Consider the following 15009-nt stretch of genomic DNA (forward strand, 5'->3'; position numbering starts at 1 on the left):
CTGTGGCCTCTGACCCACACGGGCCAGCAGACACAAACTCTTCCCTGCTGCCCGCCAGCACTGCCCCTGGTCCAGAAACGGCTGTGTGAGAAGGGCCACTCAGGGCTGCAGAAGCCAAGATGCAAAAAGCACTCATGAAAGAGCTAGTGGTGGGCCAAGCTTCGTCCAGGTGGCAGCGGAACGGGTGAGGCGCAGGAAATCTCTACAAGCCAAAGGCAACCCCTGACAGCACTGAGCTAAAAGGAATATCGAACAGTTGACAGGGAAGAGAAGGTGAGTTACAGTCTTACTCACTCCTGGTCTTTGAACTGGGCATCTTCGATGGAGGACAGTCAGAGCTAACTCCCCGGGTCTCAGAGAGAAAAGTCCACAGAGAGAAGGCGGCAATGCTGTGGAACCTTCCTGAGACCCCTGAGCCCTCTCGGGCGAGTCACCAGAGGCAAACTATGGCTGTATCCAGAAAGGAAATCCATAACAGACTTGGTTTTATAAGAAAATCGAAAGGAGAAGTAATTTTTTTTTTTCAAATACAAAAATCATTTACAAAACAATTACCTAAAAAGTTGGCTGGAGCCGGGGAGGGAACAAGAATAGAGCTTTCATTTCAAATTCGTCACCACAGTACTGATGAGTTAGAAAATCCAAGAGCCAAATTCAGGTCCTTCTCCCCTCCGCCCAGAGCCCCAAGTCACTTCCCCGACTCCTCACATCCTCCCCACCCCTCATCCCAAATCACCTCCATTCGGTCACAGAATTCATTTGCCCGAGTTAACCCTGAAGACACATGATTGATGGTTGGATTTCAATTCGACAAAAAACAAAATGCTTGGGAAGAGAACGCGGGAAGGGCACGCAGCACAGGCAGACACCCTGAGCTGAGGCGGCTACACCACAGTTCGGTCGCAGGCTGAGCGCCGCTGCCAGTCCACTGAGGTAAAGAAGAACAGGGCAACGCTGGCGGCTGCGCTGCCCCGTGCTCCGTTGATAGCGTGTGTGCATGTGTGCATGCATGTCTGTGTGTGTTTATTCACACACGTGTGCCTGTGTGTCTAAGTTTGCATGTGTATGTGTGTGTGCTTGTGTGTGGAGTGTGTGTGTGTGTGTGTGTGTGTGTGTGTGTGTGTGTGCGTGCGCACGCACGCTCAGGTGGGCACCACAGGCCTTGCGCTGTCCAGTTGTCTTCGCTGCTCTCTCCTCCGGGGAGACACTGATCCTCAGGAGAGGAGACGGGGCTTCAGCCACAGTATCTTCCGTTGAGGCACAAGCCCAGTGGAGCCCAAATTCCGAAGGTGCAGCGCCCCTCGAGAAGCAGGGGTCGGAATCGGGACTCGTGCCATGGCTGTGCCGCCCGGCCCGGCCAGTCTCTCAGCAGTTGTATAGACAGATCAGACAAAAAACTAGCATTTAATATAAAACTGTTTCTCAAATGGTGCAATTTCCTAGCCTCCACCGGAGATCATAATTCTTCCCGTTTCTGAGGTCCTGTGGAAAAGAAGAACAATCGAAAATGAAATGGGTCATAATCTCCCGATAATAAAACACCGGCTGGGCATGTTCTGCCAATGCAGTGCCTTCACCTCGATATTATCTCTTTTGAAAAAACGCAGGACCCTTATTTTGTTTGTTTTACTTTTGAAAAGTAACAACAAAATAAGGACCTTCACGTGTGGCTTTTTCTGGTCACGCTCCGTGGCTCACAGGACCACAGCAGGGTGCCAGGATCGCACAGCCCCATGCCAGGCAAATGCCTGAAACTCTGTGCCTCTCCAGAGGCCCCGCCACCCACTCCCCTTTTTGGCTTTTTGGGAGGCCACACCTGGCAATACTCAGGGGTTACTCCTGGCTCTGTACTCAGGAATTACTCCTGGGGATGCTCAGGGGACCTTATGAGGTGCCGGGGATCGAACCCGGTTGGCCGCGTGCAAGGCAAACACTCTACCCACTTTCCTCTCTCTCTGGCCCCCAACTTTTATTTTTAAAACACTGAAACATTATCGCCACCCAGCTAGTTTTCTCAAGTACAATATTTCCTTCCAGTAAAACCATGCATTTTTGGTCAGAATACTCCTTTTCCACTCAGTAACATAAACATGTGCAACAGTGTCACTTATTTATCATTCTCTCCCTGTGGATATTTAAACGGTTTTCAATGCCGCTAATTTATGAAAATATTAAAAATCCCTATGGATGCCACTTTATCCTGGGATGAATCACTTCTTTACTGGTAACTGCCTCAAGTGTGAGTTCAGAGTCTTTGCCTCTGACCCAAGGTCATTCTCACCCGGGCAGAGTCCCCAGCCCATGGGAGCAGCAGTGGCAACCTGCCCATGTCATACAGATCAAACACGGTCAATCAGCTTGATTATGGTTTTTTTAAATTCTTTTTTTTTTCCCCCAACCTCCCAACAGTACTTAGGAGGCCCGAGAATAGAGAGGTTCATGCACAGAGACACTTAGCCAGCTGGGACAGTGACCTGGGCTCTGGGAAGCACCAGGACTCACAGTGCTTGGAGATCTCCAGGTTCCAGGGCCACATGTGCTGAGGCTGAGAGGCCCCATGGCCAGGAACGGGGGAGCGTGTGCATCCTGACTGCTGAGCCCCTACCCTGTCAAAGGACCTTTTTGGTTTTCAACTCTACGTCTCTACTTCTTCTCCCATTTACCCATAAAATTCCTTGAGGTCTGAGTACTTACTGCATTTTCATCATCATCATTCTTTTCATACTCTGGACCACCCTGGGGAGTCCAAGGAACCATGCAATGCAGGGACTGAACCTGGGGCTCCCACATGCAGAGCGAGCACGGAGTCCCTTAGAGCTTGTCCTGGCTATCCCTGACTCAGTGACATTTTATGGTGAACAGTCAACTGTTTCCACCGTGATATTCATGGCTTCGTGCAGGCTTTAGAGTGCTCAGGCTCATCACTCGAGATCCATGCTCTGTAACTGCCTTTTTAGATGATGAATGTTGTTTTGATGAATCTGGAGCAAAAGTACAGTGGGTAGGGCACTTGCCTTGCACACGGCCGACCCGGGTTCGATCCCCGGCATCCCATACGGTCCCCCGAGCCTGCCAGGAGTAATTCCTGAGCACAGAGCCAGGAGTAAGCCCTGAGCATCACCGGGTGTAGCCCAAAAACAAACAAACAAACAAAAAAGAATTAGTTTCGAGTTGAATATATTTTAAGTCCAGAATCCAGCTTTTTAACAGTTTATAAATTCTGGGGACTAGTGCACAGGGCTTCCAAACAGCTGGCACAGGGCCAGTGCTGGGCAACGGCAGCCCCCAGGAACCAGGGCCCTGACACAGAGCACCGCTGGGTGTAGCCGAAAAGCAGAAAACAAAAATTTCACTTTTCAATCTAATTATCCCACCACCACCACCCTGAGCCCCTTCCCCTCCCAACACACACACACACTGGCTACTGAAACTGTGAAGCGTTCTTTCTAGTCTAAATTATACACATTTTATCTCTGCCCCAGTAAGCCTGTCTCAAAGAATATTTACTTTTGAATCAATATGACTTCAAATCGTTAAGAATGTATTTCAGTAAGTTCACTCAGCAGAGCCTAGACAATTTAATGAGAAACTGAGGAATCGGAAGAGATATGGTAGGGGGTTTTGGCTTAGGCACCATGAAATCCATGAATAACGATCAGTATACCAACCGCCCTCCTCCGCCTAAGCTCCTCCTCTCCCCCAATAAAAAGAAACCAATAAAAGCAAGTAACTGCATTACTATGTTTGAGGCGAGGCCAGGAGGTAAACGAGGAGAAAAGGCATCTGCATCACGAGCAGTGACCTCTGGTTTGAATTCTCAGCACAGCATATGGCTCCCTGATCACCACCAGGAGTGAGCCCCGAGCACAGAGCCAAGAGTAAGCCTCGAGCACTGTCGAGGTCTGTGGTGTAACTCCAGTTGGAAAAATATTCTGACAGCTGGACAAGGGGACTGAGGACAACTCTCACTGCTCGTCCTTTTCCAGGAAACGTGGAGGGTCCATTGAGGGCCCAGAGCTGAGTCTCACTTGCCTTCTCGGGGCGGCTCCGCTGCCTGCTCTCCGTACAGCGCTCCCCTTTCTTTTTCCCTCTGAAAGCGGATCTGCAGCTGTTTGATCTCTTGATCGTAGTCCTGCCACTCGGGGACGATCCGAACCGCAGCTTCCAGTTTGGGCTCTTTGGTCATCGGGTTATTACACTGCAAAGACCCCGAGAACATGCCTGAGTTGAAGCAAGGTGCCACTGTATGAGCTCCAGAGGGGTCTGTGCCACGGCTATGGTGCTATGGGCAGAGCCACCTCCACAGGAACCAGGAGCGGTCCCAACCGCAGCTTCTGCAAAGACGCTGTGGGAGGAGCTCTAGGAGAGCAAAAAGGAAACCGTCCACTTGGGGAGAAAGACTTAAAGGTACTGAGACAAACTGGCAAGGAGCAGGGCTGTGGCCAGCTGTGGGCAGGGACCCAGAGGCCTGGCTCCCGTGGCTTACCAAGTCGATGGTCTTGGCCCTTTTCTTTGAGGCATCGTCACACCATGTCTCACACCAAAGCCATTCTTGAGGGAGGGACTTGATTGGAACCTGATGGATCATGTTATTGGGCAAATCCTGTTTGGTTAAAAAAAAAAAACAAAGAAACGAAAGTGACAATATGAAAGCCAACATGAAAGGCAGTGAAAGGAAGTGCTCAGTGAGTCAGTGATGCCAAGTGCTGGGATAGCCCATCACTAGCCTTAGAACTGAGCTCACCACAAATGCTCAGGCGATATAAGACAATTTATGGTGTTAGTAAAAAGCAAAAGAACTTAGACAATTCATAAAATAATAATAGTAAACCCATAGTAACGCCTGAAATTTCATCTTAAAACTAACCTATATCTAAATTCCCTGTATGAGGGTAATTCTAATTGAAACAACACAAAACCCAGTATTGTCTTTTGAACGTTAACTGAAAATAGTCTGGTTACCAAACAGAAAAAGCTCTGTGCCTACTTTAGCATTTTTCTTTCCCCCTCAGGGAACCCTTTGAGTATGGCACAACAAAATAACGCCCAAATAACCATCCTGACAGCCAAACAATCAGCTTGATCCAGCAAATCAATTTCTGGACACAGCTGCAAAGAACTGAAAGTAGGAACCCAAACAGACACTTGTACACTATTGCTCTTTCTTTCAAATTTAGAATGGATAAACAAAACGGCCTATGTATGCAATAAGGTATTAGTCAATCAATAGAAAGGAAGGATTCACATGTGCTAGAAAGAAAATGGATAAACCATTAAAAAGAGATGAGAAGTGGAATATTCCAGAAAGAAAAGGAAAAAGCGTTCTAGGGTACTAAAAGTACCGAGAAGAGGTAAATTCACAGAGAGAACAGAGAAGAGGGGTTATGAACGCTCGTTGGAAACCAGGTTTTTGTTTGGGACGATGACAATGTTCTGGTGAGGGCAGTCACAGGACACGGGGAGTGGACTCAGGGCCACTGAAACCAGACTTAAAAAAGCTTTCTAATGGCAAATTTTACATTATGCATATTTCACACAAAATTATAAAGACACCTCGAGGCCACAAAAATCTTGCAGCAACCTTAAGAACACTGGTAGGAGAAAAAAAATCAACAAAACGCTTCATTAAGAACAGTGAGCTCTTGGGGCTGGAGCAACAGCACAGCAGGAAGGGCATTTGCCTTGCATGCAGCTGACTTGGGTTCAATTCCCAGCATCTCATATGGTCCCCTGAGCACCACCAGGAGTAACTCCTGAGTGCAAAGCCAGGAGGAACCCCTGTGCATCACCAAGTGTGACCCAAATAGGGAAGAAAAAAAAAAAGAACAGTGAGCTCTACGGCACCTCAAGCCGCTCTACTCACTTTCCTGCTGGGCAGCATCAGAACAGGGCAAGCGGGCAGAGGCCTTTTGACATACCACCCCCGAAGCAGAATCAGCACCTGCCATGGGAATGCTGCCCTACCAGGCCGCCCTACAACAGCTCATCCTGATTCCATCTTCCCTTGAACCTGCCCGTGCTAGAAGCTTCTCCACCCACAGCAACAGGGACCAAATGCTGCCTGGGGATGCTGAGTAGGAGCAAAGAGAGGGGCTCAGCAGCAGAGCATGGCCTCGTGAGCGTGAGTGCCAGGGTTCGGGGGTTCAGCTTCCTCCACACCCCCAAAATCTGTCAAAAAAAAAAAAACATGAACAGATTAACCAAAAGCTTAAAAAAAAAAAGCTAAGGGACGGCGTGGCGCACCAGAGGCTTTGGAAGTAACTGACTTATTCCTGGGCATGTAAAAGACCACACACGAAAGATGAGACCACACTACAAACGACATGAAGACAGAGAGGCGGCTGGCTGCCCCCACATGCACACAAAGGCTGTCAGCAGACTCGAGTGTCAGTGCTCCTGAGGACTTAAGGAAATCTCAGTCCCATTATTTGCTAATGGTGCAGATGAAAACTAAGACCTTACAAAATGAGCTTAGAAGTCACAAAATAAACAACTAACGCAGTGACAATAAACTTGGTTGGTGGTGGGAAGGGGAGAGAGAAAGAGAAGGAATACCTGATTCTTGAATTATTTCTATTTTTTAAAATGTTCTACCTTTCAACCCCAAAGCAAACAAATGAACATGCAAAACCCCAGGAAACATGACATACACTCTAGACTGTGAATCTTGGGCTGTTTGTCCCTAAAGACACACAGACGGTGCCCAGCAGGTATGGAGATCCATTTCTCTCCTTACCAGGGCGGAGGGTAGTTTCTTTCCCACCCCAGGGCTATGGCATCTGCCACATCAGCATTTACTTCCTGCCTTTCCTCCTTTCTTCTTGCTTTTGGATTTTTGTTTTGTTTTATTTTGGTTTGGGGGCAATTCCCAGTGGTGCTCAATGGACGACTCCTAGCCCTGTGCTCAGGAGTCCTTACAGTGCCAGGGACCAGGCTGGTGCATGGATACTCAACCGAAATACTAACTCTCCTTCCCTAGCTTCTTTATTTCATCTTTCTCCCACACAAATTCACTCCCATGAAGAAACAAAGACAAATATACTTCATTTTCAGACACAACATTGCCTGCCTGTCACTGATGCATGAAATCCTAAACCACCAATCACAACCACTTACTTGATCAAGATTTGAGAGGCTGTTCGGGTCTTGACTCAGACCTTGGTACTGTCCCCGGAGTCTGTCACCAGCCGCTATCTTCCGAAATTTCTTCAGGTCCACAACATAGAGCGCACTGGGTAAAGAAGACCCACTTGTTACAGCCAGATCATGGCAGAAACATGATTCCCCCGGACAGGCACAGGGCCAGTGGGTGAGCATTCAGCCTCACTCAGTGAGCTCAGAGCCAGAGTGAAAGGGGCTGAGAAAGTGAAGATACAAAACCCATCTCCATATTCTAGATTTCCGTCTCCTCTTCTAGATTTCCTTTCAAAGCAAGTAACTGCCAACAAATGATGTCTAGCAAGTACAAGCAGATCAGTTAATAAAAGTCATACACAAGTTTGATGAATAATTATTAGGTACTGGAATACGACGGTTGCTCTTATTTATTTATTGCTTTTTTTTTGGGGGGGGGGTCACACCCAACGATGCTCAGGGGTTACTCCTGGCTCTGCACTAAGGAATTACTCCTGGCGGTGCTCAGGGGACCATATGGGATGCTGGGAATCGAACCCGGGTTGGCCACGTGCAAGGCAAATACCCTACCCACTGTGCTATCGCTCCAACCCCAACAGCTGCTCTTAGAGGACAAAAATAAACCGGAATACTGCCATCCCACAGACCATCTTGACCCTGTCTCTGCTCCTCCTTCTGCTCCTCCTTTGACCCTTCAAATCTCACTCGGCGCATTGTGTCCAGAGAAATCACCACAGTGTTTGCTGAAAAGCAACAAATGAACCTACTGCTGTACTCAGTAGTTCAACTTCTAGAAGTTTCTCCACCACAGAGGCTGGAAATAGGCACAATAGACCGAGTCTCTCGCTGCCAGGGTGGACATCATGGCACAGTAGATCATAGACAGACTAGAACAGGGGGCAGACGTGAAGGGGAACACAGTCTCTCCACAGAGCGCCAGAAGGCTCGGTGGGGCAATGAGGATAATCCTACTGTGCCCGGGCTGGGCAGGGGGAGGTGGTACAGTGGCAGGGGAACATCCCTGGCACCACCCGGAGCTGGAGGTGAGGCCAGGGGCAGTGACATTGAGATTGTGATCCTACAAGCAAACACGTGTGGGTCCAGGCGCACCACGACCAAATATGCAGAAGCAAACACTGGGACCGCAGTGGGGGGGGGTGGGGGGGTGGGGGGAGTGGGCATGTGCACACGCCCACCTCACAGGGGAAGGGGCGTGTTCTACAGATCTAAGGCTGAGTCGGCCCCTCAGCAATGTTCCCCCAGCAAAATGGGCACAAAGTTAAATAAGGAAAACACGCCTCTTGCGAATCAGTGAAAGTACATTGAAGTATTTTTAAAATTTACAGTCGATGTCAAATGGAAGTCAAAATTGTTTCCGTAAGAATTTTAAAACTCCCTAAGTTCATAGAGAAGGGAGAGTCCATGTGGAATGGAAACGGGCCAGGAGAAGCACAGAAACGGAAAGAACTGCTTCTCACGTGCATATTCTCATCATTAATTGTTAAGTCGTATTAATGTATCACCAAGCTACATTTTTCAACAGGGAAAAATGTTTTTCATTTGGGGACCACACCCAGCAGGTGTTCAGGGGTTACTCCTGCCTCTGCACTCAGGGATCACCTCTGTCAGTACTGAAGTGGGGGTGGGGGGAGGTATCATATGGGATGCCAGGGATCAAACCCAGGTTGGAGACATGCAAAGTGCCCCATCTGCTGTACCACTGCTCTGGCCCCAGTAAGCAAAATTTTAAAGAAAATGAACTTCACTGGTTGTTAAATAACCTTTCTCCCTTTATTCCCTTTCAATACCTGATATGATACTTCCGTCCAGCCAGGTGACTGGCCCAGTAGCCTGATTTCCAGAACCTGTAGCCATCCATCTCCTTCCGGCTATCACAGAACGGGGTATAGCCGTAAGGGGCGCCGTCCAGGTTGAAATCTCTTAGTTCTTTGAGGTCTGTTCGCACAATCTGGAAAGAAGACATTTCTTACACACAGGTGCAGATGCCTTTCCTGTACGGAGCACCCCACTGAGGCAGCAGGGCAGGGGCCAGTCTGGGTCAGCAGCACCGCAGCCCAGCACATCTAGGAGAGACTGGACTCTCCACTGACCAGCTGCCTGCTGCATAGGAAATGAGTCGAGTGCCTAGCACACAGTCTTCAAAGTACTCAAAAAGAGAAGAGCTACTGGATAGATGATGTGAATCAAAACTGGAGACACCGGTAAGGGGTGACACTGGCATACAGTAGGTGCTTAACCAGGGGAATACGGTTATTTCAAAAGCTGGAGAAGAAACTTCCAACTGAATCAGTCTGACTGACGAGGCAGGACAGAGCATCTAAAGAGGACAAACAGCTCTAACACATATGACACCCCTTCCACCCAGGTCTCGACCAGCTCAGGAGAAAGGGCAAGGATGCAGGACAGGACTGTGTTCAGACTTTCTGAGCTGTGCACTCTAAAATCAAGGGTATTTAGTTAATTTATTTAATTTTTTAAAAATTATTATTATTTAAAACAAATTTTTGGGGGGGAGGTGAATTCTGCTTCACCATGATAGGAAGAGCTGGCATCGAAGGATCAAAAAGTGACATCACTATGAACACTTGGCTGCCACAAGCCAGTTATCCCTATGGTAACTTTTCTGACACCTTCTGCTTAAAATCCCAAAGGTCAGAAGATCTGGGGGGGGGGGGGGCAGCTGGGCTGGAGCGATAGCACAGCAGATAGGGTATTTGCTTTGCATGTGGGAGACTGGGTTCAATTCCTCCATCCCTCAAAGAACCCAGCAAGCTACCAAAGAGTATCCCACCCGCATGGCAGAGCCTGGCAAGCTCCCCATGGCGTATTCGATATGCTAAAAACAGTAACAACAAGTCTCACAATGGAGACGTTACTGGTGTCCGCTCAAGCAAATGACAAACAATGGGAGGACAGTGCTACTATGCTATTTTATTTATTTATTTATTTATTTATTTATTTTCTGTGAAGTGGAATTCTAAGAGCTGGAAGAGAATCTGAAGACGGCTGCAGTATAGAGGTCAGGTACCTTCCTGAGCTTTCTCTGTTACCTGTGTTGAAGCTCCCAACTTCTGGATGACCGGGGCTGATGGCAAGCACCATTAGACCCCAGCTTTTGAGTTTTTAGTTTGTGCCATAAATAAACTAAATAAGATATGAAACTGCAAGATCTAATCAGTAAGGGATTTTTTTTTTTTTTGCCTTTTTTTGTATTACACAGGCCAGTGCTCAGGGGTTACTCCTGGCTCTGCGCTCAGGAATTACTCCTATGGAGCTCTGTGGGATGCTGTGAATGAACCCAGGCTGGCCATGTGCAAGGCAAACGCCCTCTCCGCAGTACTCTCTCCAGCCCCTCAATGAAAACTTCTTTCCCCCCACTTCGTCTAAATGCTGTGGTTTACAAAGCTATTCATGACGATTTCAACATCCCAACCCAATCCCAGAACCACTGACACTCCTCCCCGCCCTGTCTCCATTTCTCAAATGAAAGATTTTCAAGTGACAATATCTAGGTGCTGACTTTCTATGCTTGCTAAATAATGTAAAAGAAGCGCAGACATTTCCCCCCAAGAAAAAGAAAACCATTTGTCAAAGAAGAGGAACCCGGTGCCTTCAGTCTGACGCCCACGCCAACCACGCACTCACCTGGTCCGCATCCACAAAGAGGAACTTGTCGACGACGAGCGGGAAGAGCACGTCCAGGAAGAGGATCTTGTAGCCCCAGATGATGCGCTGCTTCTCCGTCTGCTGATGGAGCCACCGGGGCCACTTGTACTGCACAAGCTCATACTGGAAGTTATATTCTTTCGCCATGTAAGGGATGAACTCCTATTTTAAGACATGGGGGCCAGCAAGCAATGATGTATTTTGGTAAAGAAAATCAACCTTCTAACATAAGCCAACCACCAGGACCATGGCACAAGCAAAACACCTTTACTGCAACAACTTGGAGTTGCAAATCCCTGTTTATGATTTCTGATCATGAAATGACAGAAAATTTTCCCATCACATTCTGCCACCTTTTGAATCACCTAAACAACGTAATTGTTCTGTTTTCCTACCACTTTGCTTCATGTCAAAGAACCCAAGCTAAAATCTGCATTAAATTTTACAATGACACAGGGCTACCAACGTCATTTGCATTTTGAATATCTTTTTTTTCATTGGGAGGCATCATTCAGGTAACACAGTTACAACAGTGTTAAAAGCTAACATTTGTGACTTTGACTTAACTTACTGCACCTTCATCACCGAATCAGTCCCCCAGACCTTCCACCGCTGTCATCCTATGACTTTTAAGTCCACCTCTTCCTTAACTCCTGACACCCTACCTACCCCCACTGCTTGGCAATTTCAGTTTTGAGACTATTCAGTATTTGTCTTTCTGCCTCTGACCTACTTCCTTAACACAACGTTCTCTAGGTCCCTCTGAGTTGCAGCAACCAGCAAGAGTTTCCCTCTTCTTATGGCTGTGCCATCTTCAGCTGTGTGGGCGTACCACAGGTTCTGCTGCCCTCATCTACTGCTGTAGGGCTGAGCATGGAGCCCAGTTGTGGCCACTGCACCCAGCAATGCTGAGCTGTTAACATGTTTCCAAGTTAACACATCTGTTTCCGGGCCTAGACCCCAAATAGAGAAATCATGGAGTCCTAAAGAAGTTGAATTCATACTTATTTAAGAAAGCTTCCTATGGGCTTCTGGATAACTATTCAGTGTGTGTGTTTAAGAACACTGAACTTGAATTCATCTAAATTTAATTTCATCAAAACATTTCTCGAGCTTGATGTTAAGCCAGCTCTAACCTGAGACTAGCAAAGCAAACCCAAACACTCTCAGCAGATGTATTGCCCTGAAATCTTTCAAATTTCAGATACAAAGACCTTCAGGGAACCAGCAGCCATCTATTAACTAGGAGAGTCTGTTACCAAGTACAACATTAGCCACTGAGTAAATTCTAAAAGAACATCAGAAGATGAAAACATTCCCATTTAGATAACAAATCACAACTGACAAATAAAGCAGAGGAAACTTTCCAAATGTTTCGCAGAGGTGAATCTATACATAACTGGGATTCTCTCAGTGAAAACCAGCAAGACACTGAGTTAAAGTAGGACATGTGTACATTCTAACAAACAGAATGCTATTTCATCAAAACACTGCTTCCAAGACAGATTTCCTCCTAGCACCAAAACTTCAAACAGGTCATAAATTTTCACTAGGTTTTCTACTTATTCCCCCAAATGGACCAGCACAAAAGAAAAATTAATGTAGAAATGTGCTATTTGAATTACGGTATCCTAAAAACAGAAAAAATAAACTTAATTATACAGATGACATTAAAAGTAGTAAAAAAGTATATTATGCTGTACATGTTTGCTTAGTAAGAATATTTTCCTTTCCCCTGGAAAACAAACCTTAAAAGTGGGGGACAAATAATTCTTCAAGAACCAGAATTTCACAGGGGTCTTGGTATTCTTCAGAACCGAGAGCATCATGATGCTGTGAACAAAAGCAAGTGATAATGTCATTTCCAATGTTCTGAGATCTCAACTGACACAGTCACCACGAGCCCCTAAATCTGCACCTTCAAGGACACAGCTAACTGTGGAAGCAAGTCAGTCAGGCAACAAGAGATTCCTGGGGGACTGAAAAGCACATGGCTTTTCTCGAACGGGTGCCTCCCACCTACAAAACAACTTGGCTGATAAAGACAAACATTCTCATCATGTCACATCTTTAAGGAAACTGGTTCACAAACTGCCAGGTTCATTCTGGCACAGATGAGTAAAGGGTGATGGCTAAGGCACTGCACCATTCCAGAAGGAGGATCTGTGCAACCACAGCAGCTCTGTGCCGGGCGGGATCAACAGTACAGCGGGCAGGGCATCCGCCTTGCAAGCGGCTGACAGGATTCAACCCCTGGCATCCATATGGTCCCCCAAGCACCACAAGGAGTAATTTCTGAGTGCAGAGCTATAAGTAACCCTTCAGCATGGCCGGGTGTGGCTCAAAAACAAACCAAACAAAAACCAAAACAACCCACATCAACTGTGTGTAGCCACATGGCCTCCACAACCCACATGACAGGACTTGCTAGACCAAGGGGTAGAGGTGAGGGGTGGTCAACTGGAACAGTGTTGGGATTCCCAACTTCCCAGACAAAGGAGTGAAGGAATTTCATTAAATTCAGTTGATGCTAATGTCTGATATCCTGCTCTTCTCTCTTAGAATAAGGAGGGCAAAAACATGAGTAAGATGATGTCTTGCTCATTGGGATTTGTCGTGGAAAAGTAAAAGTGAAAAGAGCCCGGACAGGAACAAGTGTCTGTCAGACAGAGGCTGATCTCATCTTCAGAGCCTGTCTTGGGCCCGCTGACCCAGGCACTCAGAAGAGCCCCAGGTGACAGATGCACTGCTAGCAGGGGACCGGGGTCCTCTCATCCTGGGTGCAAAACAGGCATCTTGGATGACAACGAGGATCCCCCCCAGACTCTCCAATCTGATGACTCTCCAGAGGAGAGGGTCCAGGATAGGGTTCCAATCTCCCCACTAACCTCCTACTAAGCTTGTATCAGCAATACCCAGAAACCAATACCCAGAAACCAATTTACCACCATTTACAACCTGTGAGTGCAGAGGCAGGAGAAGACAGTGGAGCAATATGTACACATAGAGTTTGATATTGTAAATCTGGCTGGATCAAAGCTGATACGATCATCAGTGGCCACCTAGCCACGATCCTTAGAGCCCTTCAGGTTAATAATGGGCAGAATCCCATGCAACTTTCCCCTCACCTAGAATCCTGGGACAAATCCATCCCCAGACACTGAGATAATCAATGGGACTGACCGGAGAAATCTTTCGTAGAGGTGGCCCGAGGCAACAGAGAAGATGTTAATTATGTTGTCTTTGTCCTGCTTCACCTCCTCAGTCTTCTGTCCCCCCGAAAAGCCCCTGAAATGAGAAAGGAAAAAAAGAACTGAGCCGCCAATGGGCACACAGCCTGTGCGTGGAAAGGGGAGAGCGGGCACTTTCCCAGTGGGCAGTACAGAGCAGGGACACACAGAGTTTCCTTCTGCACCTGGGGAGTGGACACAGAGCAGAGAAATAGCCCTGTAGGGGGATAGGAAAGTGGCCGCCCGGCGCTCGGGTGCTTTCGGAATGGAACCAACATGGCTGCTCCTGGCAGCAGGGAGGGGTCAGAACAATGGGCCAATGCTGGGGAGCCACCGTCAAGTGTCCAGAGAGTGGGTCCACAGCTGAAGCACAGCAGCCTGTCAGCTCATCCAGTGAAAACACTCAAGTGCCAGCCCCGGCTGCACCGGGCAGGAACCTGAAGGCCGACACAGGACTGTTATGCTCCCAAGGAGAGGGAGATGACACTTCTACCTTTAGTGTTCCCTCAAGTATATTACTACTTTGTAAATGTACATTACAAGCGTTCAGTTTACCATTTGAAAGAGTCCCAAAATCCAGATTCGTTCTCATTAGCCCCATCACTCAGCAAGTCTTCATTCACCATGTCTGCCTTCTTCTGGACCTGCAATCATGCGGAAGAATCGTACTTCTGTGACACTGACTTTGAAAGGTGTATGTATTTGTGTGTGTGTGTGTGTGTGTGTGTGTGTGTGTGTGTGTGTGTGTGTGTATGTGTGTGGAGTACTGTCAGAAACAGGGACTAATTCTCCCACAAGTCAGTGCAACCCAGATCAGGCACTTTACAAGTCAACAGATGCATCTTCATCCTAATATTCGATTAAAACCCTAAGTGTAGAGATAGCAACCTCATTTAGACAGTAAGGTGGTTTTTGTTTTATTTGTCTTTTTTTTTTTTTTTTTTTTTTTTTTTGCTTT

The 15009-nt window shown here is 47.3% G+C and overlaps 1 protein-coding gene across 1 annotated transcript in view; it reads right to left on the minus strand.

The window, feature by feature from the left end:
• Positions 1 to 455: 455 nt before the first annotated feature.
• The window catches only part of UGGT1 (UDP-glucose glycoprotein glucosyltransferase 1), a 103533-nt gene continuing 88979 nt past the window's right edge, over positions 456 to 15009 (minus strand). The window contains exons 33-41 of the mRNA XM_056115623.1: positions 14607 to 14695; positions 14005 to 14109; positions 12570 to 12654; positions 10801 to 10983; positions 8943 to 9103; positions 7117 to 7231; positions 4487 to 4603; positions 4033 to 4198; positions 456 to 1482 (exon numbers count right to left, since the gene is read on the minus strand). Coding sequence (XP_055971598.1) covers positions 1457 to 1482; positions 4033 to 4198; positions 4487 to 4603; positions 7117 to 7231; positions 8943 to 9103; positions 10801 to 10983; positions 12570 to 12654; positions 14005 to 14109; positions 14607 to 14695 — 1047 coding nt within the window. The 3' untranslated portion in view covers positions 456 to 1456. The remainder of the gene's footprint in view (positions 1483 to 4032; positions 4199 to 4486; positions 4604 to 7116; positions 7232 to 8942; positions 9104 to 10800; positions 10984 to 12569; positions 12655 to 14004; positions 14110 to 14606; positions 14696 to 15009) is intronic.

This window comes from Sorex fumeus, unplaced genomic scaffold (genome assembly GCF_029834395.1).
Source record: "Sorex fumeus unplaced genomic scaffold, SorFum_2.1 ptg000029l, whole genome shotgun sequence".
In the NCBI taxonomy this organism is placed as follows: Eukaryota; Metazoa; Chordata; class Mammalia; order Eulipotyphla; family Soricidae; genus Sorex; species Sorex fumeus.